The sequence below is a fragment of the Ictalurus punctatus genome, chromosome 2 (genome assembly GCF_001660625.3).
Source record: "Ictalurus punctatus breed USDA103 chromosome 2, Coco_2.0, whole genome shotgun sequence".
NCBI lineage: Eukaryota > Metazoa > Chordata > Actinopteri > Siluriformes > Ictaluridae > Ictalurus > Ictalurus punctatus.
Window position 1 is genome coordinate 34,119,380 of NC_030417.2, and position 25,550 is coordinate 34,144,929.

At 41.3% G+C, this 25,550-nt stretch overlaps 1 protein-coding gene across 2 annotated transcripts in view; it reads left to right on the forward strand.

Moving 5' to 3' along the window:
- The window catches only part of arhgap23a (Rho GTPase activating protein 23a), a 93,097-nt gene that overhangs the window by 14,133 nt on the left and 53,414 nt on the right, over nucleotides 1-25,550 (forward strand). Inside the window, exon 1 of one of the 2 annotated variants that reach the window (XM_053676022.1) lies at nucleotides 3,930-4,200. The exons of the other annotated variant lie outside the window; for it this stretch is intronic. Within the exon in view, the coding sequence (XP_053531997.1) occupies nucleotides 4,147-4,200 (54 nt within the window). The 5' untranslated portion in view covers nucleotides 3,930-4,146. Of the gene's footprint in view, nucleotides 1-3,929; nucleotides 4,201-25,550 lie in introns of those variants that run through there. 2 annotated transcript variants of the gene reach the window in all.

Here is a 25,550-nt window from a genome sequence, read left to right on the forward strand (position 1 = left end):
GACCGTGCAATGCATCCATCCATCCGTCTATTTTCTATATCCCTTATCCTACTGGGTCGCGGTGAACCTGGAGCCCATCTGAGGGAGCATAGTACACAAGGCGGGACACACCCTGGACGGGGTGCCAATTCATCGCAGGGCACAATCACATACACATTCACACACCCATTCATACACTACAGACACGTTAGACACGCCAATCAGCCTACCATGCATGTCTTCGGACTGGAGGAGGAAACCGGAGTACCCGGAGGAAACCCCCACAGCACGGGGAGAACATGCAAACTCCACACACACGGCAGCGACCGGAATCAAACACCCAACCCTGGAGGTGTGAGACGTACATGCTAACCGGCAATTTCGCCAATTCAAGTAGTTTTCTGCAAAAAAAAGCACACAAAAACTTGCAAATTTTAAAAAAAAGCCACAGCAAAGGCAACAATCACAAAAAAAATAACTCTGTGAAATTCTGAACGACTTGACAGATTTATTTTTGAGCATTATTTAAATGTGACAGGAGTATTTCCACCAAGTTGATGGTCATTATTTATAAGCCGACTAGTTGTTTGTTTTTTTAGTTAATGAGGTTTGGATAAAACCTGTTCAATTCAAGTGACAAATCAAACAGGCTAATAATAAATGGAATAACTTTGATAACGATTTGCATTGCTGTAACTAAATAAAAAGCATAACAGACCCCCTGTGCTGTGCTGCATGTCACTATTATGCATATTATAGAGATGGAATTCGCTGTATTATTTTGACCTTAGGGTGACTGCTCCTTATTTTCAGCGATCTGTGGTGTAAAAATAATTAAATCCAGTTCAGTCTTTGAAAGCCTTAAGAGACTAATTCATGAGCATTCAGCACTCTTCAGGCTTGTGTCACTCGCTCAGAGAATCTGCTGTGTGTGTGTTAATACGTACAGCATTTTCGCCACATCACCACATGCAGTCTGACTCAGGATGGAAATACTGAGCTCCTTCCTTCTGTCTTTGCAGTTCTGCACCCCCTTTGCTTTTCACCCTTTTCCCTTTTTCGCTCCACTGTTATGTATTTACTCCCTACCTACCTCTTTGTCCGGACACAAAGGGCTCTTTGTGTTTCACAGCCACAAACTAAGGCTTTTTACCTTCTGAATGGTGCATATACACTGAAATTAAAGCATGTGGGACACTAGAGCCCAAACTGTTCCTGGCTTTCTTCTACAGTTAATAAACACACTTATGCTCACTGAATTTAATATCACAGTGATGGCTGGCTGTGATAGTAGATTGGAGCGCTAAAAGCTAATAGCTATTGATAGCTTGACGAAGAACCTATTAAGGTTGAACGATGAATTATATCACAAGGTCTCTTTCATGGCATAATAAGAATATTGTGGGGAAAATTACTAAACACACTTAAAGGGAGATAGACAGCTATATTTGTGATTTCAATTATTTTAAGCGTTTCATGTCCATAATGCTATACTGGGTTCAAGCTTTGTGTCCTCTGTATAACAAACACTGTATTGACAGAATAGTTGTAATTAGAGGTCGACTGATAGTGGAGTTTTTAAAATTGTTACTGAATGAAAACACAACACTCAAAGTAAAATATTGCTGAACTTTATTACAAAAGAAAAAAAAAACAGGACTGACTATACCATGAAAATGTACTGTATTTTTTTTTTTTTTTAAATGTAATAAATATACAAATATTAATATACAGCCAAACTGAAACAAAAAGTAACACTCCAAATGCTAAATATCCTAAATGAATAATAAAAAAAACCACTTCAAATAACACAACAAAATTTGTCAGTGATAGTTTTTATTTCGCCTCTAGATGCTGCTCTTGTACTGTATAATGACAGCAGACCCTTCTCAGCCGCTCCCAGGGGAAAACTCCAGTCGGTGATCGGTGTGGATTTTTGCCAATAACCAATCAGCAATTTGTTATCATTGCCAATTAATTGCCAAAACCGATCAATTGGTCGACCTCTAGATGTAACCACAAAAGTCTACAATAATCCATCTTTACTTGTGAAAGCTGCTAAACTGAGCTGAAAGAGACAAACTGAACCAATGGACAGAGCTGTAGTACCACAGAAATGTGAGGTATTCTGGATATTTGGACTGACGAACAAAAAGAAAAAATAAACATTCACGTTTATGCATATGCAAAATGTTTTAAACGAGTTATATATGTATAATTATTGTCTTATCAGCAGTTCGAAGAGATACAGAGTATGTGTTCGCATGTTTCTGAGTGGGATGGGGAGAGTTAGCTGGTGGGTGGGAATTGGCAGTAGCACACTGGGTGGAAAAATGGGGAAATAACAAAACAGTAAGCCTATAAATAAAGTCAACATGGACCTTGGATTCCAGAAATTCCAGGAATAAAAAGCTCTATGGCTTTTAATAATAATAATAATTAATAATTAAGAGTCAGCTATACAGCTAATGGTTTACAGCTAAATGGAAACCCTGGCTGGAAAAAGTATGAGGCCCCGTTCATACCTGGCATTAACATGCATCCTGGGTGATCTGATCGTTAAGTGGACGGCACTGAGTACAGAAACGTTAGTAAAAGCCTGTACTGGTACACAGGTTCGTGGAACCTTTCTGCCAGAAAAGAAACGTAGTCATGTCGCCAGAAATTGAGTCATCAGTGTCCCAATGTTCAGTGAGCCAGGGTCCTTACCAGTACTCGAACAACTGTACACCATATACTGATACACGTCTTAGGGAGATGATTGAGACACACACAGACCCTTCTTCAGAATTGCTGGAGTGGCAGGGTCTGAGAAGCTCTGGAGTGGCAGGGTCTGAGAACCTTTGAAAGGATAGGGTCTGAGAACCTCTGAAGTGACAGGGTCTGAGAAGCTCTAGAGTGACAGGGTATGAGAACCTCTGAAGTGACAGGGTCTGAGAACCTCTGAAGTGACAGGGTCTGAGAACCTCTGAAGTGACCGGGTCTGAGAAGCTCTAGAGTGACAGGGTATGAGAACCTCTGAAGTGACAGGGTCTGAGAAGCTCTGGAGTGACTGGGTCTGAGAAGCTCTGAAGTGACAGGGTCTGAGAAGCTCTGGAGTGACTGGGTCTGAGAAGCTCTGGAGTGACTGGGTCTGAGAAGCTCTAGAGTGACAGGGTATGAGAACCTCTGAAGTGACAGGGTCTGAGAACCTCTGAAGTGACCGGGTCTGAGAAGCTCTAGAGTGACAGGGTATGAGAACCTCTGAAGTGACAGGGTCTGAGAAGCTCTGGAGTGACTGGGTCTGAGAAGCTCTGAAGTGACAGGGTCTGAGAAGCTCTGGAATGACCGGGTCTGAGAAGCTCTAGAGTGACAGGGTATGAGAACCTCTGAAGTGACAGGGTCTGAGAAGCTCTGGAGTGACTGGGTCTGAGAAGCTCTGAAGTGACAGGGTCTGAGAAGCTCTGGAGTGATATGGTCTGAGAAGCTCTGGAGTGACAGGGTATGAGAACCTCTGAAGTGACCGGGTCTGAGAAGCTCTAGAGTGACCGGGTCTGAGAAGCTCTAGAGTGACCGGGTCTGAGAAGCTCTGGAGTGACAGGGTCTGAGAACCTCTAGAGTGATATGGTCTGAGAAGCTCTGGAGTGACAGGGTCTGAGAACCTCTGGAGTGACAGGGTCTGAGAAACTCTCGCGTGACAGGGTCTGAGAACCTTTGAAGTGATATGGTCTGAGATCCTCTGGAGTGACAGGGTCTGAGAACCTCTGAAGTGAAAGCAGGAATGCGCAGTTCTCGCGTTACCACAAGGGGGCGCTGCGAGCGCTCTGCTCTCCGCACACAGGACAGCTGAACTACGGCAAGCCACTAGAGGACGTAAAAAGAGAGGGAGGGAGAGAGGCGGGGGGCGCTTTTATTTCTGCGCAGATTTGAGCCTATGAGTCTCCTCATGCCTGCTCAGATCTGAGCTGTGGAGCCGAGGATTTACAGCGCGGGGGAGGAGGGAGGGACGGACACGAGCGCCAACAAACCAAACAACGGGAAAGAGCGGACCGGGACGGAACTCGGCGAGCCGAATGCGGACCTCTAAACTTTATTATTGTTGTTCTTATTGCGGTTGAACATTAACGCTGTTCAGTTTGCATACCGCGCCTTCTCAGCTACCCAGGTCCTCAGGAGTCCAGCTGTCCAATGAATGGAGTGGCGTTTTGTCTGGTTGGAATTCCGCCGTGTTCAGAAAGCGAAGTAAGTCCTGATGTTCAGTTTCTCCTGAACGCACGCGCTCATGTTCAGCTCATGCCGAGTCCGAGTTCCGGAGAGATCCTGAGAATGAACAGAGGTTGCGGTTTGGTTGCAGAGCGTGATTTCTTTCCTAAGAGGATTAAATCGCCATGGTGTGTGTGTGTGTGTGTGTGTGTGTGTGTGTGTGTGTGCGTGCGCGCGCGTTTACACACAGTGTAGAGAGCAGCTTGGCTTCGTTAGCGCCTTTCCTGCACTTATTTTGCCGCTGATTTACAACACCTCCTCAAATCGGTTTAATCGATTGCGCAGCTGCTCCGCCTGTGTGTGTGTGTGTGTGTGTGTGTGTGTGGATACAATGAAACACATTTCTGATCGCACAGGCAGCTAGAAAGTGTCACACTCGTGTAATCAGTGTTGGGGTATAGGTAACGTCCCAAACCGCACACTACAGCACTAGATAGTGCGCCAAAAGAAAACGCAGTGCTGCTTGCAGCCAAGGCGCGTCCCGCCGTTTAGTTCTGCTTGTATGGCCGCGTGCCAAGTGCGCATTGTGCCACACTGTAACTGGAGTGTTACAATGTTACTAACTAGTGGTTAGTTATCAATGACGTGTACGTTATGGATCCAGAAGGGGTTCGAGACTGCTGAGTGTATTCTGCTTCCTCTATCTACAGGGATAGGGGTTCGAATCCCGCCTCCGCCCTGAGTGTATGGAGTTTGGATGTTCTCGCCGTGCTTTACTGGTTTCCTCCGGGTACTCTGGTTTCCTCCTCCAGTCCAACGACATGCGTATTAGACTGGCGTTTTCAAATTCTCCGTAGTGTGTGATTGTGTGCGCGACGGGTTCCCAACCTTGTGCCCAGAGTTCCCTGGGATAGGCTCCAGGCATCCCTGGGCCCCTTTGTAGGATACACGGTATGGAAAATAGATGGATGGAGGTGTCATGGTGGTGCAGAGGGTAGCGTTGCTGCCTTACAGCTCCACAGTCCCTGGTTTGTACTGTGTTGTTTGGAGTTCTCCATGTTCTCACTGTGTCTGTGTGGCTTTCCAGGAGGCTTCCGGGTTCCTCATCAGTAGGTAGATAAGTCTATAAAAATTGCCGCTATGTGTGAATAAGTGTGGTAATGTGTGTGTGGGCATGGTGCCCTGTGATCCAGGTACCTGTGTCCCATCCAGGGTGTGGTCCTGCCTCATGCTTAGTTTACCCGGTATAAGCTCCAGATCCACCTCAGTCCTAATCATGAATGAACGTAATAGTGAACAGTAATAGTTTTGGTACCCCTGAACATAGTGACGCACAGATTTGACAGTGGAGGTCGGCTAGGCAGTTTTGGATGCAGGACTCCACGTCACGTCTCATTACTTTGTAGATATGAAATCAGAAATCTCTGAAGTTGCACTTGATCTTATTTATTCAGTTCGGCATGTCAACTCTGGGACTAGGCCTGGGCGATCTGATAAAAATATCATATCACCATACTTGAGGCCGTTTCTACGATACACGATGCGTATCACGAAATATAATTTAGACAACAAACAGTCTGCAAAACAGAAGTAAAATAAACCAAAAAAAAAAAAAACACGTTAAACTGAGTTTGACGATACTTTTCTTTAATGATTACAACAATTAAAATCACAAATTGCAAAAAAATAAAAATTGCATCAAGTCAACAGCGTCCGTTCAGAACCATTTATTTTGTAATGATTAAAAATGTAAAAATACATCACCATGACAACGATATCTCAGAAAGGTGTATCACATCATCATTTATTACGGTATCGATATTCTATCAATATTTCGCCCAACCCTGTCTAACCCTACACGTGCTACATGCGTATATTTCTGTGTTTAGATCGAAATCTACTGCGAGCAATCTGGATGTCCTTCTTTTCCTCATTGCATTGAACGTCCTTTTTTTTTCCATTTTCAATACGATGTAGATATGAAGGTATCATGCGATGCTCTACACTGCTCCAGGACTGACATTATTGCAGTAACTGTCTCATCACATGTATAAATGGCATAAAATACCTCAGTGGATCAGAATATGTGTCGATCCTAGGTTTCAGCCCAGTATCAGGCCTGACATCGATTTCCAGTATCGGATCGGTTCATCCCTAGTTATGTCAGAGCGTATCAATGAAAACTACCAATCCGCAATACCACTCCGAGTTAGTTTGGAGTCTGCACAGTAGATAGATATTGCTTTGTTCCTGCAGTGTTTTATATTGAAACAACATTAATGATAAAATTCTGGGACAATAGAAATTGAAAACATGATTTCCCTCAATATCTAAGCAGTTCATCTCTCTCTCACTCTCGCTCTCTGTCTCTTTCACTCTTGCTCTCTGTCTCTCTCTCTCTCTCTCTCTTTCTGTCTGTCTCTTTCACTCTTGCTCTCTGTCTCTCTCTCTCTCTATCTCTCTCTTTCTGTCTGTCTCTTTCGCTCTCTCTCTCTCTGTCTCTCTCTCCCTATCTCTCTCTCTCTTTTTCTGTCTGTCTCTTTTTCTCTCTCGCTCTGTCTCTCTCTCTCTCTTTCTGTCTGTCTCTTTCGCTCTCTCGCTCTCTCTTTCTGTCTGTCTCTTTCGCTCTCTCTTTCTGTCTGTTTTTTTCGCTCTCTGTCTCTGTCTCTCTCTCCCTTTCTCACTCTCTCTCTCTCTCGCTCTCTCTCTCTCTTTGTCTGTCTCTTTCTCTCTCTCTCTCCCTCTCTCTCTCTGTCTCTCTCTCCCTATCTCTTTCTCTCTCACTCTCTCTCGCTCTCTCTCTCTCTGTCTCTCTCTCCCTCTCTCTCTCTCTTTCTGTCTGTTTCTTTCTCTCTCTCTCTCTCTCTCTCTCTCTCTCTCTCTCTCTCCCTCTCTCTCGCTCTCTCTCCCTCTCTCTCGCTCTCTCTCGCTATCTCTCTTCTCGAGTCCTCAGTCTGCGTTTCTTCAGCGGTTAAAAGGAGTCATCGCACCCCAAAGAGGCGCCACATGTTTGTCAGCATCTGGATGTTGCTGTGACATCACATCACTTCACCTGCAACTGATAAATCCCTGTTCTTTTTATTTCCCTTTTCTCCTCATTTCTGTTTCACCCCCTGCCCCCCCCTTTTTGTCACACATATGCGTCTCATTTATCGCTTACGTTTCCTCAGCAATTCTGCAACCAATTGAGGGCCTGGTAATGAAAAAAGGACTGTGTTTGTCTGTTTATAGAGGCTTCCTAATAACTGTCAGGGGTGAACAAATCATGTATTTATGAGCTAGTAAAAACTCCTGTGTGCTGCACAGTCCTGTGTTTTGTTGCCCAGAAACGTAACCGATTAGTCTAAAAAAAATGTAGTCGCTAACATGTAATAATGTATGTCAGGCTAGTTAGATATTTACATGCATTATTACACATTAAGGAAAAATATGAAAACGAGCATATGATTATCCCCTTCTAACAAATATTTTGAAGTAACACGGCGTGCATGTGAGCTCAACAAAAACTCAGCAAGGCACTGGTCACTGGTGTTCTGCCCTCCCTTCGCACGTAAAAGGTATTATTTGAGTTTGGCTGCATTTTTTCCCCCTCCAAACATGTTTACACATGAGATGTGCTAGCAGAGTTATAAACCAGCCTGGGCTGCTGATTTTTCCACCCCGACTATGGAAGCAAATCAGTCTGTATGTCCCAAATTGCACCGTTTTCACCGTATATAGCACTGCTATTCGATTCATTGTATTTTTTCCAGAAGTGTACCAAAGATGCAGTATGCTCATGAAATTCCACGCTGTACTGCATTAGGACAATACAGTGTACAATAGAGGCTACACAATACCCACAATGCATGCTGTCTTTTGCAGTGTATAGGGAGCAGGCCACCATTTTGGACAGGAACAGGAAGTTGGGAAACATCGTCATATCCTCTGATTAGACCAGAGCATCCCCTGAGGATAGTCACTGAGTAATGAGAATAGTGTAGTCATTCTGTATGCTATAGTCCCTGTAGTATCTCAGGGAATTTTACTGGCTTTAGCCCTATTCGGATGGGATTAGTTTTCATTACATATGGCTGTAAAGTAATTGTTACTGCGTACATCCGTGATATTTATCATCAGTTCGCACGATATTTCTGTCAAGATGGGCGTGTCTTCGTCATTTACGTGCTGCCGAACCATCACAACAGCCTCGTACGCCATACGTAACACGGTGCCGCACCTCAGCGTGCTCTACGAGAGCTGAAAGCTCAGGTTTAGTTTCAGTTAGGGGAGAACGACGTTATGAAATGCTGTTTGGACAAATGGTACGCAATCATTAAGTTTGCGATGAATGTCCCTCTGTTAAAGTGACGTTTGGCGACTGGACTAAATGTCGCGAACGAATCGACTACCTAAAAAAAATTACAGAGAGTGCATTCACACGGGATTAGTTTAACCTGGGGTTATTTTTACAGGCCGTTTTAGAGAAGTTTACCGGCATGGGAACACGCAGTCCGGAAAAAGTCTGCACGGGATTAACCCCCAAACCAACCCCAAATGCCCCTCCATTTAAAACTAGTCCCGTCCAAATAGACCTTTTGGCACTTTTTAAAAGAGTCAGTTTATACAATTGAACTTCCTATTTGTTGATTTTGGACATTTCAGTGCATTCCTAGTGCTCGTTTTAAAACTCGGTTCCTTTCAAAGTTTTGTTCGAAAGTTTTTAAGGATTTTTGTATTTTTATCCTTCAGGATCCGGACCAGGATTTCCGTAAATCTACACCGTAACAGTCTGTTTGTTACATATAAATTCATTTCGAAACAATTTATTAAACGTACAATAAATGTAAAAGTATGCCCGAGGTACGAAGCTGCTTTTTTGGTAAAGTACTTGGGTAAACCACAGACTCAGAGTACAAACACAATGCAGAGTCAGCAGTTTGAACATCCTCAGCTTCAGCAGTTTGAACCTTTGGCTTTCAGGAAAGCGTTTCGGGAAGCTGTCTTGCAACGTGGATTAATTGCTCAGTAATAGCGCTCCCACGGAGCCGAGGTCAGAGTAATGCAAGGCCTGTACTGTACATGCCTTACAGCGTAGCCATCATTTTCTTAGCGTTCACTGGAAAACTAGAGCACACTTCCATTCTGTGATTCCAGAGCCGGAAAATCAGATTCGTGCCTGTTTTCAAAGCAGTCATACATTACTCAAGTCCTTGTGACTGTGAGCGTGAGTGTGTTCAGAAATGGTATGTGCATTAATGGTATTAAACATCACATGGGTCTAAGTGAAGGCCCCTGACCTAATCAAAGTGAGAGAGTGAGAGAGAGAGAGAGAGAGAGAGAGAGAGAGAGAGAGTGAGAGAGAGAGGAGCTTGGAAAAATGATGAAGGTAAGAAGGGTGAACTGGAAAGATAGCATTTTCTCCAAAAGGACGAGGAAGTGTCTCAAACTGTTTTCAAAAATGTTGAATGTTTATTTTTATTTTTTTATATGGTGTGCATTATAATGTTAGCCTCTCTCCATTTCCTCATCCTCTCTCTCTCTCTCTCTCTCTCTCTCTCTCTCTCTCTCACACACACACACAAACACTTTTCCATGCCTAATTGAAACTATATTCAATTACCTAAAAAAAAAAGACTTACAGAAAGAGAGAGAGAGAGAGAGAGAGAAGAAAAGGGGTGTCCAATTTACAAATCTGTTCAGATACTGCATGCGTGAACACCAACCTGTCAAAGCTGCTCGATTGGACAAAAAAAAGACTTCATATTGTGAATGAAAACCGAACGTTTAAAAACAGACATGTTTATTATACTTCAAATCCACACATCGCCTCTGACAGCGCCTGCTGGTTCTGATTTCGATAATGAGCTGCTTTCGGTGGATGGAGAGATATGCGGGCACAGGAAAAGAAAGAGGAAGTTCGAACGGATGAGATGAGTCGGAGGTCTGGCCAGGATAGCGGTTGTGCTATAAATGAAAACCAGTGCACATGTTTGTGTGTGTGAACGACAGAGTGATATAGTGAGGTTGGAAGAATGAGAGCACATTACAGTAGACTGGGGGAAGGAGTGCTTGGGTGGGTCATTTGGCCTACTTCCATAAAAAAAAGGTCTAAGATGAAACCATGCTGTTACTTTCCATAAGTTAATTAATAAGATAAACTAGCTAATATTGTCAGAATACAAAAAGCATGAATACAGATGTCTAGATTTCTATTAGTTACATAGAGCAAGAAGCTTAAATCACTCAAGCCTTCATAGAACTTTGTTTTTATAGATGAATTTGCGTTTTCAGTCGGATGAAAGTGCAAAAAAAACCCCAAAAAAACACAATGCAGGTTTGCAGCATCTTCTTAAGAAAGGATGTCTTGAGTTGTTATTGAGAATATGATAGTTGAGTGTTTATTGCATCATAAAATATCAGAGCCAATAAAGTTTACATATGCAAATGACCTTCTGTTACTTCACCAGTGAAGGTTAGACTGGTACTGTTTAGAAAATTGTTTGAAAAAAAAAAAAATATTTTGTGTTAAAATAAAACTATACACTCTTAAAAACAAAGGTTCTTCAGTGGTTCTTTACAGCACCATAGGTTCTTGTCAAGAACCATTTTTCATTGCAATAGGGTTCTTGAGTTGAGCTAGAAGGTTCTTTGGAGATTAAAGAAGTTCTTTATGTTTCATTATAGGTTCTTCAGAGAACAGGTTAAAGTGAACTCTATAAGGTTCTTTGTGGGACTGGATAAGGTTCTCCTGGCATCACGCTTAAGAACAGTACTTTGGTTCCTTAAAGCACTAACTAAGTTTTTTAGAGAACTTGATAATAACATGGTTCCCTGTGGCACTGTAATGAAGAACCATTTCTGTGTTCTTTAAAGCACCAGCATTTAGATGGTTCTCTAAAGAACTTTGAGACATATATTATAGAGATCTCAATATGTGATCAATAATTCAGTATATTTTGAATCGATACAATATGATTCAGCCTTGTTGTGATGCAACACTGTGGTTGAGGCAGTGACCCTGGGCCAAAGTTTTGACTGTTGGAACTGGTTGGGAAAAAGGCTCGTACATGTAATTGACTGTAATGAGAATTATGTAGGTTCAGAGGTGGGAAGTAGTGAAGTTACTGCACATAAATACCCAAGTACCTGTTATTTCAAGTAGCTGTAATTTTCCTTTTTTTTTCATTTTCCATTTGAATTTGAATTTCCAACTTAAGATATTTGACTTTCTACTTTCTACATTTCAAAACAGGTCTATAATCTACAATTCTGAAGGTCGTAAGTTGACTTTCTGTATTAGATAACGTTAAGCAGCTAGTTAATATTGCTAACTAATCTAAGGCTTAATGGCGTTGACAAAAAGGACAAGGACCGTTGTATACAAAGTTGCTTAATTAAAGGTGCAGTAAGTAATCATTATCACTATTTTTCATTTCCTACTCGTACAAATAATACAGAAAATTATGTAGAAATGATTTAAAAAAGGAAAAAAAAAAACATTTAAGCCAGAGCAAGTGTATTACACAGATCGAAAACCTCGCTTTTTTTTTTGTCCGGAATGTTTATTTGTCTTTGGATTGGCCTCTTGTCAGTCATTTTATAGACACGCCCCCAACACCCCTCCACCCCTCCACATCCTTTAAAATCACTACAGGGAGAATCCTGCATGTTTATAGCGTCTTAACCTGGCTTTCAAGCAGTTGAATGTCCGAGTGTGCTTGAAAGTTGTTATGACAGTCCTTGCTAATAGAAACTCTAGTTAGAATGCTAACTCGAGTTGAACCACCGTAAGTTTTGAGGCCAGAGCTTTGTGAACATGGGTGGAAAAGGGGGCGGGCTTTTTTTCACCAATCCTATCTAATGCGCCTTTAAGTTGCCGATGTTAGTCCGAGTGAGTTGTAAGTTTTTCCGATTTAAATATTGCTCCTCACTCGAGCCAACATCGTGCAAGACAAATGCACTTAAGTACAAGTTCAGATTCGTGTGTAAGCAAGAAAAGTCTTGTGTTTATGTTTTAGGCAAACTCCACCCTGCATGCATAACTCTTGCGTCACTTCTAAATATCGCTTAAATCCGGAATTACGCCTGAGGTCTTAATAAGGATGTACACAATTTCTGGATTAAATCCTGACCGTGTGCATGCAACTCAACTATAAATACAGCCCGATATTAGTCAATTTCTACGTTTTACATTTAACATATGACAAGCTGCCTGTTCCCATCAAATTGCAAGGATTAAACAAGGAAAATCCATATCCAAATCCATATCCATGCTAACATTTGAGAGATGATGACATAGCCGTTGTATGCTTAAGATGATTTCCATTTGGTATACATTACTCATAACACTTTAAATATTTTTAGAAGCTTTTGCACTGTAACGAGTTATACATTTCAGGCTGTATTTTTAAAGGTACCAGAGTTTTGCTTTCCCTTTTGAGTCAGGAATTTGTGCACCTCAGTATAGGATACATTACAGCGAGTTTAAACCCTCTTTAAAATCTCATTTGTTATAAGGAATGTTTAACAAACAGCAGATGTTACAACGACCAGATCAGTCCAGTTACAGTGTTCTCCCAACTTTTCCCCGACACACGCCGTTTCAATTTGTGCGCTCGTATCGTAAACGTTCAGCCCAACTGCTCAGATTTGGATCAGTGAATCTTTACAGCGGTGCGGAGACTCCGAACATACGAAAGGAAAAAGAAACGAAAAAACGAAAAGCCTGTTTCTCTGTCTCTGTATTCCTTTCATGCAATATTCGTATCATCTTTTCAGGAAGCACTGAGGCTGAAATGGAGATGGCATGTGAAAAAACTAGCTTCAGTGTAAAATTCCACAATCGGTTGACTCAGGAGCATTAGTTTTCCAGCAAGTTAAAAATAAGTCTGATTCACAAATGCGAGTCATGGCTTTCTGAAGAGTTTCTGAACAAAAGGTAAGGTAGACATTGGAAATCTGACGCTTTACCTGATTTGATCTTTGAACATAAATAGAGTGGAGTGAATGATACATTATACGCATGAATACAATACATATGAATTAGATATGATGCGTGTGAATAAGCTCGACCGTAATGACTATCGGTCATGATAGACACAAGGTGTGTCCGAAGCTTTAGAAAACTTCTGCCTACTCAGGCAACGTAGTCAAAGGCAGGAAACCAACGAGTCATGTCCGAAATTAGTCATTTTTCATCTGTTTCCCCCCATGGTATATTTGTTCTATTATCCTAACTGGTACGTAGCCAGTGGGGGTGGGTGGGTGGGGGGGATTAACCAATGGGGAAGGCAGCATTCTGACTTTGCAAGTCATCTTAAACTCTTATTATCAAATGCAGCCTTTGAAAACGCAGACCTCGGAGCCAGCCTATATAATTATAATCTGGGTCGATGAATAGAAATCCATCTGGAGTAATGCACACCGCTGATATATGGATCGATGGACTACACCCACTTCTAAGGTTATTCTAGTAGGGCACTTTAGGCCAAGTGGCTGTAAAGAAAAACACCATTACCGGTTGAATCAAATGGGATGATCTAGACATTAGCCACATGTTAACAGATAAACAGTGAAATGTCTGCCTTAGTTAGATCCTGTTAATATACATTAAAATGCGTAGAATATTGAACTGAACAGCTTTCAGATTTATTAAACATGTGTTTTGGCGAGGCTAAAGTGGTTGGCTCCAACTTCCTAACTCTCCCCAATCCTAAAACCAAAACGATACCCCTGGTGTAAGTGTAATTATTCCGCATTTAGATCACGTATTGGATCACAGTGTGAGGATTATAGCTTTAACGATGAACAGATCTCTGTAACAGTTCAAAGGCTGAAGTGATGTGCGGTCTGGTACGACTCTGAAGGGGCGTTGGCCTGAGGCAGTTTCCCCAGAGGACTGGGAACATACACAGATAATGGCTGTTTATTGATCCACTCGCTCCTTCATCCATTTTCTCTCCGGCTCTCTTGTTCTTTTCTCTGCCTGATCTCTGTTACATTACTCAAGCGCTCTTATTTCCCAGAAACGTCTGATATTGTAGAGTCGAGCATCTACAGGAACAGTGAGCTCCACAGCTCCTTGCGATTTGAGGAGGAGTTTGAAGAAAGAAAAAAAACAAACGTTTTAGTTTTGCACGATTTTGACCTTGAACATACGTACATTTTTTTCTTGTGTGATATCAACTTGAGTGAGAAAAATATTAAGTGCAGTGCCACATGTCTTTTTTTATGTAAAGAACAGAAATGTGATGTGTTGGTGTGATGCTCTTATCACCTCAAAGTTGATTATTTTCCAATAAAAGCACATCTTGAAGTGTTTTATTCCTCCTATGCCATAGCACATTGCCAACACTAACATCCATCCATCCATCCATCCATTTTCCATACCGCTTATCCTATACAGGGTTAAGGCAGGGGACAAGGCAGGGGACCCCATGCATGGGTTGACAACCTATCACAGGGCACAAATCGCACACAACTTCATATACTACGGACAACTGGGAAGTGCCAGTCAGCCTACAGCTCATGTCTTTGGACTGGGGGAGGAAACCGGAGTGCCTGGAGGAAACCACAGGGAAAAATTGCAAGCTGTGTGTACACAGGCCAGAAGCAGGATTCAAGCCCCCAACCCCAGAGGTGTGAGGCAAACCTGTTAACCACTAAGCCACCATGCCCCCCCACCCCCCAACTAACAGTTTTTTTCTTTATTAAAGAATGACATCACACGTTATATATCAGTTTATAGTTATGTCTAATGTTGTGGAACACCCATGAAAAATGTTAGTTCCTGTTATACCTCAACACGGTTGAATGCTCAAATCTGATTGGTCAGAAGGTGTGCATTATATTCGTATAACAGTACAAGGTAGGTCTGGCTGTTACATGAGTGATAAATGCGCTTGCTCTAATACGTTATCGTTTCTATAGTAACAGATACAGGGCCTTGCATAATAAAGACTAATACTAAACAGATTTAAAAACTTGTTGCTTACGAAAGTAATTCTTATAATCGTTGATGTGGTGAAGTTTTTTTTGTAGGAGTAGGGCTGCAACGAACGATTATTTTCATAATCGATTAATCGGACTATTATTTTCTTCGTCGATTAATCGGATGGGGGGCAAAATTTCAATGCCAATTAAAATTTTTTTTAAATAAAATACACAAACTGAGTGTTACAAATATAAACTTCAGACTAAAACCACTGTTTATAACCGCTCCCACTGTTTATCATCGAGTCTACATCGTGAATGAGGAGCAACACGGCCTCGTTACTAATAGATCGCTCCTGTTATAATGAACAACAGATTTTGCACTGCAAACGCTCAAATACAGCATATAATGACAATAAACATGAATTAAACAAAACCTTTTAAGCAACTCGTACCAGTTTCCCCAACCTGTTGCACACAGTGGAGCATTTCGGATATAAACACAAGTTTGTGTTCGTGCATCACTGTCGTGCTTCCGTGCTACACAAGTTTGCAGGTTACAGTCTTCTTCACTGCGTTTAATATAAAATGCTCCCCTGCTTTAGAGGACTTGGGTCACACACTTTTTTTCCGCTGACAGTTGACGACTATGTCTCCGTCTGATTATTCTTGGGATATAAAGGGTAACGTTGACATAAACAGTAAACTGAAGAAACTCATTTTCGTTGACTCTGAGTATTAGGCTAAAGCTAGTGGCATCGCAATACGTGCGTTTGCCGTCACGTGCCAAACGGCTTATACTTCCGGTTAGTATAAAAAAACCCGCTAGTGTTCCATCTGAGAGGATACTACCCATCTAAATTCACACACTAGACGGTAGAGTATATAATGCATAGTGTAAGTGTATAGTACGTCATTTGGGACACAACTTTGGTCTGTACTCTGCAGTGTGTGTTTTTCGGAACAGAATAACACAATGAGTATACGTGCCTCCTGCCGAGCGCAGACCGACTATTCGATAATGAGATTCGTTGACAACGATTTTCATAATCGATTGTTATCGATTTTATCGATTAGTTGTTGCAGCTCTACTTAGGAGACATTTATTTGACATTTATGGAAGGAGTTTCGGTTGTACGCGCTCCCAGTGTCGGTTATACTTTCTGTTTTCTCCATTTTGTAAGAAAAATGACAGGCTGTGCTTTTTGCGTGTGAGCGAGGCAGACAGAGCAATCAGATCGAGCGAGCAAAAGAGCGAGATAGAGAAGCTGGTGATCGAATGATTGTTTATCACAGCTATATGGTAGGGGATAACAGGAACTATCTTGTCTCTCGGACGTTCCCCAACATTAAATCTTAACTAGGAACAATTAAAATGCGAAGTGTCATTCATTAATAGATTAAACAATGTAATCATTGGCAAATCGATGTGATATAAGTGGACTGACACATTCCAGACGGTTTAGTTCTAAAATGAAAATAAATAAATAACGCACTTCAGGGGGTAGCGGCCTAAGGTCGACTGATTGACCGGTTTTCAGATTAATCGGCACGGATAACAGATTGCTGGAACTATCAGTTATTGGCAAAAATCCACACCGATAGTTTTTCCCGGTTGCGTTGCAGGAGCAGCTGAGAAGGGTCCGCTGTCGTTATACAGTACGAGAGCGGCCTCTAGAGGCAAAATAAAAACTGACAAATTTTGTTGTGTTATTTGATTCATTTTGGACGTCTCTATTTTTATTTGTTATTTGGAGTGTAACTTTTTGGTTTATTTTGTACGTGTATCTTTTATTTACTTTAATGTTTATTAATAGTTCATATATATTTGCATTTGTATTACAGTACATTTTCACGGTACAATACGTACTGTTTATTTTTGTAATAAGGTTCAACAGTATTTTACTTTGAGTGTTGTGTTTTCATTCAGTACCGGTCGATTAATCGTCTATCGTCAGGTACTGCTCAACTTAGTTATCGGTATCGGTAAACTCCACTATCGGTCGACCTCTAGTGGCAGCACTCCGCTTGCACATTGTTGCGCATTACACCCCCTCTGTGCGTATTGTTTTAGTACAACAGAATGGTCTGTCTTGTGTTACTCCACACTTATCACTGAAGTCATATCAGACATAAACAGCCATTCTTTCACCAGCCTCTTTTTCTCTCTCTTGAAATTAATAAGGCATAAATTCAACTTGTCATGTTACGGAGAAACCACAAAACTCTTCATTCTGAAGACATTTCAGAGAACATAACTCTGACTGCGGACACTGGGGGCTCCCTTGCATAAACACTAAATAAACATCTACGTACAGTAAACATCGCAATAATCAGAAATTACACACATTTATTTATGCCTGCCATACAAGTCCACGTGTATAAGACAAGTCGTGACTACACAAATGATTAAATATTAGAACGTGCACATTAATATAAACCTTGGTTTTGCCATGCAGCCCACACTGCTACACATAAAACCTGCCTTGATGGTGTGAGCTGCACACGTCATTTTAACACGTCAAGTATCTGCTTAGTGCAGCTCTGAGTATGGAGAAGTTTCTCCATGTAAATATTGACATAACTTAAGTTACTGACCCAAAAATGACTATGTGCGTACTTTAGAGTTTGACTCATTTATAAGCAAAGTGACTTTTTCTGAGGCTTTTTTTCTGAGATTTTCTATGCAGAGAGTAAATAAGGTCAGGATTCTGAGTGGATGGGAGGGTTAAGGGGGCAATATTCTTTAAAAGAGTGAGATGCCAGTCAACCCACAGTGGCAGAATTCCTCCGCTGCCGAAGAAGCGACCATAACAGAGGGAAAAAACAGAAACAGAGATAGTTGGAGTGTGGGAGAGAGAGAGGGAGGGAAGTATTTTGGAAGCTTGGGCACAGGGTCAAGCAGGGGTGGTGTTTTGTGTTATTCTGGATGCAGTACAGGGATGAGGACTGACACTCTGTACTCGTCCCGAAAGTAGAGGAAAGCGCAAACACACTTCCACACCTTCACACTCTTCCTCTGTGTGCTGGATGTATGCGGACTTTGATCAGTTCAGAAAGGGTAGGCCAGTGGTCCGGGTCCTGGAGGAGGAGGCATCATACATACACGAGTGTGTGTGCTTGCATTGAGTGTGTATGCCCTCTATTAAAACTCTTCTTTAGTTAGCCTACTTTCTTCATTGGTCTCTTGCTCTCAGTCAATTGGACGGATTTGCGTGCATATGTGTGCATTTGTGTGTGCTTCTGTGTCGCATACATACTTCTTGCATACATATTTGGCATATTACATTAAAAGGGGCGTGTTGTTATGGGAAAATAATCAACGACGGGTTGATGCGCTGTGAACAGACTGTTAGAGGACACCCTTTAACACTGTTTTCCTCTTACCAGAGCAATTTGCCAGTTATTATTTTTTCATTAGTTAAAGAACAGCACATTGTTTTTTTTTTTTTAATTATTTATTTATCCATTTACAGATACATGTTGAATGATGGCTGCAAAACAAGTTAGTTCCTGTTACCACTTATCACCAACCTTACTTGCAGCTTGTACTGTTACAGAAAAAGAAACAGCAAAACTTTCCCATGTCTGAAAACGTAGAGCTACAGCTTTATTTAAAAAAACACATCCTCTCTGAAAACGTTTTCGATTTTATCAGTGGTTACACATGTTTTTAATCCACTTATGTGGAGGGTCAGCCATACAAGCTCTTGCAATAACATAGTAGAACGAGCCCATTAATATAAACCTGGGATTTGTCTTGCTTCTGGAAGTATTGTCAGAGCTGCTATAGGGAGTTAACGAACGTCTTTTTTTGACCAATCAGATTAGAGAATTGAACAGCATTGTGGTAGAAATGAACTTAACTGATTCCCTTATTTTTGATGGCGTTTGGCAGATGCCCCTTATCCAGAGCGACTTACATTTATCTCATTTTATACGACTGAGTAGTTGAGGGTTAAAGGCGTTGCTCGAGGGCCCAACAGTGGCAGCTTGGCCATAGTGTGATTTGAAATCACAACCTTCTGAACAGTAGTTCAACGTCTTAACCTCTGAGTTTGAGGAAGAGAGACAGGAAGTGAAATAATCTCACAGGTTGGTAGTGTTACATGAAATTGAACGTTGGCGAACGGCATCTTGGTTCCTCTGACTTGTCAAAATACAGCCAAGCTTCACATTTTCCCAGCATGTGGTGCTCTCTTGGCCTGACTTAGTGCAATACGTGTGTGCCGGTTAAAATAAAACCAGGTCTGCTGTCCTAAGAGGAATGGATTGATGCGCAGAATACTCAAACGTGCAATAAAAAAAGCCTTATCTATAGAATTCATTTCCATTACTGATACTTTAAGATCAATTGACAAGGCTTTATTTGTGATCACATTGTTGTGTGTGTGTGTGTAATGATCAGAGCGGGTGTGTTCAGTTTCTATGAGGATCGTGTCCAGGCAGGCTGATACACAGATAACTGGGCTGGGCAGAGAGCGAAGTCTCCTGGGGGCAGGGAGGACTTCAGTTATTACTCTGCATCTCTATTCTCATCTCCTTCTTATCCCTCCATGGGATTCTTTTTTTCTTCTCTTTCTGAAAGCCAGCATTCCATTTTGTTTTTGTTTCACTGCACGTGAACCTTCGTTATCTGTGTTCGGTCTTTTCCCTCATCTTGTCCCGTTGTGCGTTTTATTGTGCGCAGTGTTTGTGCGTAGGTTTCAGAATCTCTGGTACTTCCTAACCTTTTTTGTCTCGTTGTGTCCCCTTCAGCATTTTTCCTCCTCTCTGTTTTTTTTTTTTTTTTTTTGTCTTTTGAGCCTCTGCCTTATTTGGTCAAGTGAAAAGGCTTTACTCTCTCCCTTACTATTTCTCTCTCTCTCTTTCTCTCTCTCGCAGTCCTGCCAGCTTTGTTTATTAAACTGACAGTACTGTTTTCTGAGTTTTGTTGCTTGGAGTAACAAATACCGGATTCAACACTAACTTTTTTTCGCCTCTTGTTACGCTTTCAAAACATTATTTGTAGGGGTTTTTAAAAAAACAAAAAAAAAACATTGAATTTATTGTTTTTTTATGTAGTGTATCAAATATGTGTTGTATATTGTTTTTCTGCCATATCATCCACCCCTACTCTAGCACAAGACCCTATGAAGTTATCATAAGCAATACGTCACGCCACGTCTACCTCTATTTGCTCGGTTCCAGCATAAACCATATCTTCACCTTGTATCACTGATAATGAATGCATGCATGGAGATCTGAGGGTCTTTTGCACTCACTCTCTTTGTGGGTTTCGCATCAGGTTATTATAATGCTGCTAGACTCAGTCGCTTAAACATTCCACAACTCCACAGTCTTGAACTTTTCACCTAAATGTTTTTCGTCAGGGATGATTTGAGTGTGTGAGGATGTGATCTTTTTTACATTCTTTCTGTGAGTGATAGTACTATGCTGTAACCATTGGGGGCACAGTATGTAAAAAAAAAAAAAAATGAATTGGTGACTTTTTAACGTCTGCTTGAAATGAAATTGTAGACTTTCTTTGGTGAACCTTACCAAAGCTTCCTTCTCACTAATCACAAGGCTGATGTTTGTCGTTCCCACATAAATTTGATGAGCAAATTAATGAGGGAAAACAAACACATTAAGTCACCTAGAAGCATTGTGTCTTTGTGTCTTTGTTTTACGATTTCATTTGGATATATTTGTCAGCTTAGGTCATATTAACTTCTGAACAATAAGGATGAATGAATATGACTTCAAAATTCCTTCAGAAATCCTGTCAGGTTAGCTCGGGTTAGATTCTGAAGATTAACGATTACTGAATATGACTTCGATTCCCTCAGAAATTCTGTCGTTATCTCACGCTAGCTTCTGAACATTAACGATTACTGAATATGACTACAATTCCCTCAGAAATTCTGTCGTTATCTCACGTTAGCTTCTGAACATTAACGATTACTGAATATGACATAAATTCCCTCAGAAATTCTGTCGTTATCTCATGTTAGCTTCTGAACATTAACGATTAATGTATATGAGGAAAAATCCCCTCAGAAACCCCATCAGCTCATGTTAGCCAGCTAGCTAGCATTACTGTAAACACGATCAGTATGAGTAGGAGTAGTATGAGTTCCTGTGTATCTCTCATACTAACTTGTTTCAGAATTTAAAACAAAATCTAAGATAATACAAAGGCAATCTTAGTAAACACGAAATACAGTTTTTAAATGAAAAGGTTATCTCCAAATGGAAAAAAAAAGTGTCCGACTTTCCAAAATCCACCAAGAGCACAGCAACGACTCATCCAGGAAGTCACAAAAGAGCCAAGGACAACATCAAAGGACCTACCGGCCTCTCTTACATCAATAAAGGTCACTGTTCATGACTACACTATCAGAAAGACACTAGGCAAAAATGGCATCCATGGAAGAGTGGTGAAGTGAGGTGAAAACCACTGAAAGATACAGAACATTAACGCTCGTCTGAATTTCGCCAAACCACACCTTGATGATCCTCAAACCTTTTGGGAGAATGTTCTGTGGATTGATGAGTCGAAAGTGGAACTGTTTGGCAGACAGTGGTCCCGTTACATCTGGCATAAAGCAAACACAGAATTCCACAAAAAGAACATCATCGCTACGGTCAAGCATGGTGGTGGCAGTATGATGGTGTGGGGATGCTCTGCTGCATCAGGGCCTGTGCAACTTGCAATAATTGAGGGAAACATGAATTCTGATCACTACCAGAAAATCCTAAAGGAGAATATCCAGTCTTCAGTCTGTAAGTGGAAACTCAAGCGCAACTGGATTCTGCTGCAAGATAACGATCCAAAGCATAGGAGTAAATCCTAGTCCTAGAAGTAAGTGAAAGACTGATCTCCAGTTATCAGAAGCGTTTTGTTGTAGTGATTGCTGCTAAAAGTGGCACAACCAGATTTTAAGTTTAAGAGGGCACTTAGTTTTTCACATGGGTGATATGTGTTGGATAATACTAATACTAATAATTTTGCTTCAATAAAAATAAATAAATAAATAAAAACTGTATTGTGTGTTTACTCAGGTTGTCTTTGTTTTATGTTGTACTTCGTTTGAAGACCTAAAACTATTTAGAATGAGATATACACAAAACTATAACAAATCAGGATGGTGGGCACTGTTTATACAGAACTGTATAAATATAAAGAATTGTCCCGAAAATCCTGTTAAGTTAAGGCTAGGTTAAAAAGCTAGCTAGCATTATAAACTTTAATGAATGTGACTGAAAAGTCCGCTCGGAATTCTTTCAGGTTAGCTAACCAGTGTTAGCAGTAAAGATAATAAATATTTATGAGAATTTGTTAACAATCCTCTAAGATATCCTGGCAAGTAAGGTCATACTAGCTATCTAGCTAGTGTTATTAGTGATTATCATGAGCGTTTAAGATGAAAGTCCTGTCAGTAATCCTGTAAGGCTAGCTCATGGTAGCTAACAGAATGTGGAAAATACCCATATAGCCTACACAGTATATTCTGTCAGGCTAGCACAGTGTTAGCCAGCTGACTGAATGATAGCTAAAAGTGTATCTGTGTAAAATCACAGAATTGCAGCAACCAAATGCAATTCGGGGGGTGGGGGGGTGGGTTGTGTTAGTGAACAGGAAAGAAGCAGAATCGTTTGTCCACTCGACAAGATCTTATGTCTTATGACTTGGTTTAACCCTGGGTTGAGATGATATGCACACACACACACACACACACACACACACAGACACACACACAGACACACACACACACACACACACACACACACACACACACACACACACACACACACACAAGTTGGCTCTGTTCAGTAAGGAGTATCAACAGGAAACAGTAGAGATGAAATGATGGTTATGGCTGTGGTTCTAAAACATTCCCATAGCTGTGTATATATCTGTGTGTGTGTGTGTGTGTGTGTGCGCGTGACGGCAATGGCTTAATGAGCAAACGTTGTCTTAGATAGTCTTGTCTCTTTTCGCCACCAAGAATGAACCCCGTGTCTGGGATGTAAACGGACATATGCATGATTTATCTCTCTTTCACGGTCACTTTAATGATTTGGGAAGAGGGATCACAAGATTAGGCAAACCCAAAGAGCTAAACATTCCCAAGGCATGGCACTGTGTGTGTGTGTGTGTGTGTGTGTGTGTGTGTGTATGAAGCTCTTTTAGAGTCATATCCAGTGGATACTTAGGTGGTCTGACTGACCAGAGAATGCTCTGGGCTTTCCCAAACTGCCTTTCAACGTCAGAATTCTCCTCCTTTTTCTATTTTTTCTCTCTTTGTGCCCTCTTTTCTTTGGCTCTTTAACCTTTTCCTCACATCACTCTCGAATGACAAGCATTCCAGCCACCGCAGTCCTGCACACAGAGAAGGAAAGAAGAACGTCATCCCTGCAGCCCAACATTATAATTTAAACGCTGCTAATTATACAGAGGCCGAGCGGAGTGGAGCGGTACAGACAGCGAGATGGAAATTCCGTGCAGAGGAAGAAGATGGAGGGATTAATAGAAGAAAAGAAATCGCAAGGCTCTGATGAGGGAATATGCTGCGTTGCCTGTCTAGGGGAGAGCTTCAGCCATTTTCCATCTTCAGAGCTTTAACTGATAATGATGTGTATAATAATTACTCTATTAATGAGTTTCAGTTAGTAGCTAGAATTTTGTATTGTGTGAAGGATCGTTCACCCTATGAATGTTTGAACAAGGTTAATGAATTAATTTCAACCGGGGATGTAATTACTGCTTTTTTTTTTCCCCCTCCAGGACTATTCGAGCTGGTTTATTCGTTTGAGATCCTTCTGCGAATGTGTAAACGTGTCATGCATAGATCTTTGCAGACGTGTCTGCCAACATTTCTTTATGTGAACATGGGCAGTAGGTGGCAGTGTCACATGGACCAAAACAGAATGGACAGAATAGAAAAAAAAACACAAAGAGGAAAGTCTCATGTTTCACTGCAGCGGAGAGAGGAAGTGAAGCACTGGATGTGGATATTACACTACATACAACGAGATACAGATACAGTTTTATTGTAGAATAAAGTTGAGCAAAATTGAAGCCAGTCTGAATTTTTAAAGAACCCCCCCCGGCGCTGTTACTGAGAAGTTACAGTGGTTTATTCTGCAGTAGATCCCGTGTTGTCACATTTCTGTGGTTTTGCAGTTGCAAGTGGTTAAAGTGTATTTAAAACAAACAAAGACACAGCGACTCGGTGGATTCCATCGGGGGGTTCACGTCCATGTGGAAATCAAGGGTAGTCTAGCGTGGTAATGTTTACAGCCCCGATTATGATTGTGATATTGCTCCATATATGGATGACATCATCGGTACGGACACGCGTGCACGTACATGCAGCTACTCAGAAAAAGATCAACGATCCTAATAGAACGTAATCAGTGCAGAGCTACCCCACCTTGAACAAACCCGGGCTATAAAACACTCACACACTGCGTGTAGAACGTCAACATACTGTAGACTTGTACATTTTTACAGTCCTACTCTGCTCATGTTTCCAGAAGGAGAAATGTTCTTATGCTTCTTTAAATTAAGACACTTAATTTAAGTGCGGGACAGACTTTATAATCTGGAGCACAGTTAGGTAGCTTCCTCCCAAAAAAACCTCATCTCATCTGAACTGAATTCTGGGATTGTTCTGTGTAAGAAGGACACATTTAATCTAAATGGGGGGGTAATTATACTACTGTCCTTGTTTGTTATCGCTGTATATCCTATACCTGATTATGAGAGCATGCCTAGTATATGTGTGCATGTGTTGCTTGTTGTACTGTGGGGTGTTTTGTGTGTTTGCCCCATCTGGAAACTTTTTGGTTTCTGCTTTAGATCATAGTCATTTCTTCTCCCTTCTCTTTTCTCAACACTTGGCTGGATAATTCGTGCCTTCTGTCGTTTCCAACTGCTTGTTTAGCATGCGGTGCCTTTGTTTGGCTGGAGTGCAGGTAAAACATTGCTGAGGAAGCAGCATTGTTTAAGGTGACGTGGTAATGCATGCTCCTTTTTATGCATTAAAGTGCACCTATTATGGTTTTCCAAATATTACCTTTCATGTAGTGTAGTTATAGAGCTGTTTGTGAATGTAAAAAAGTCTGCAAAGTTCCCAAAATCAAAGTGCACGACAAACAGGGTTATCGATTCCCAAAAGAAGGAATCGATTCTGAACAGCTGAAATGAGTCGTTAGTGATTCCAGACTTTACTTCCTGTACTAACCGACGTAGGTTTGTAACAAAAAGCCCCGCCTCTGGTCTTCATTGGTGGTGGGCGTTTCCTTTTCTACACATGCTGACAGTGGTAGACCAATCACAACAGACTGGGATATCTGACCAATCAGAGCAGAGTATTCTCTCTGAAAGGCGGAGTTGAATCCTTTAGAACGGATCATTTAACGAGTCGTTTGTGACACTCGGGGGGAAAAATGGTTATGCTGCAGTTTAAATTATGAGCGCGTTA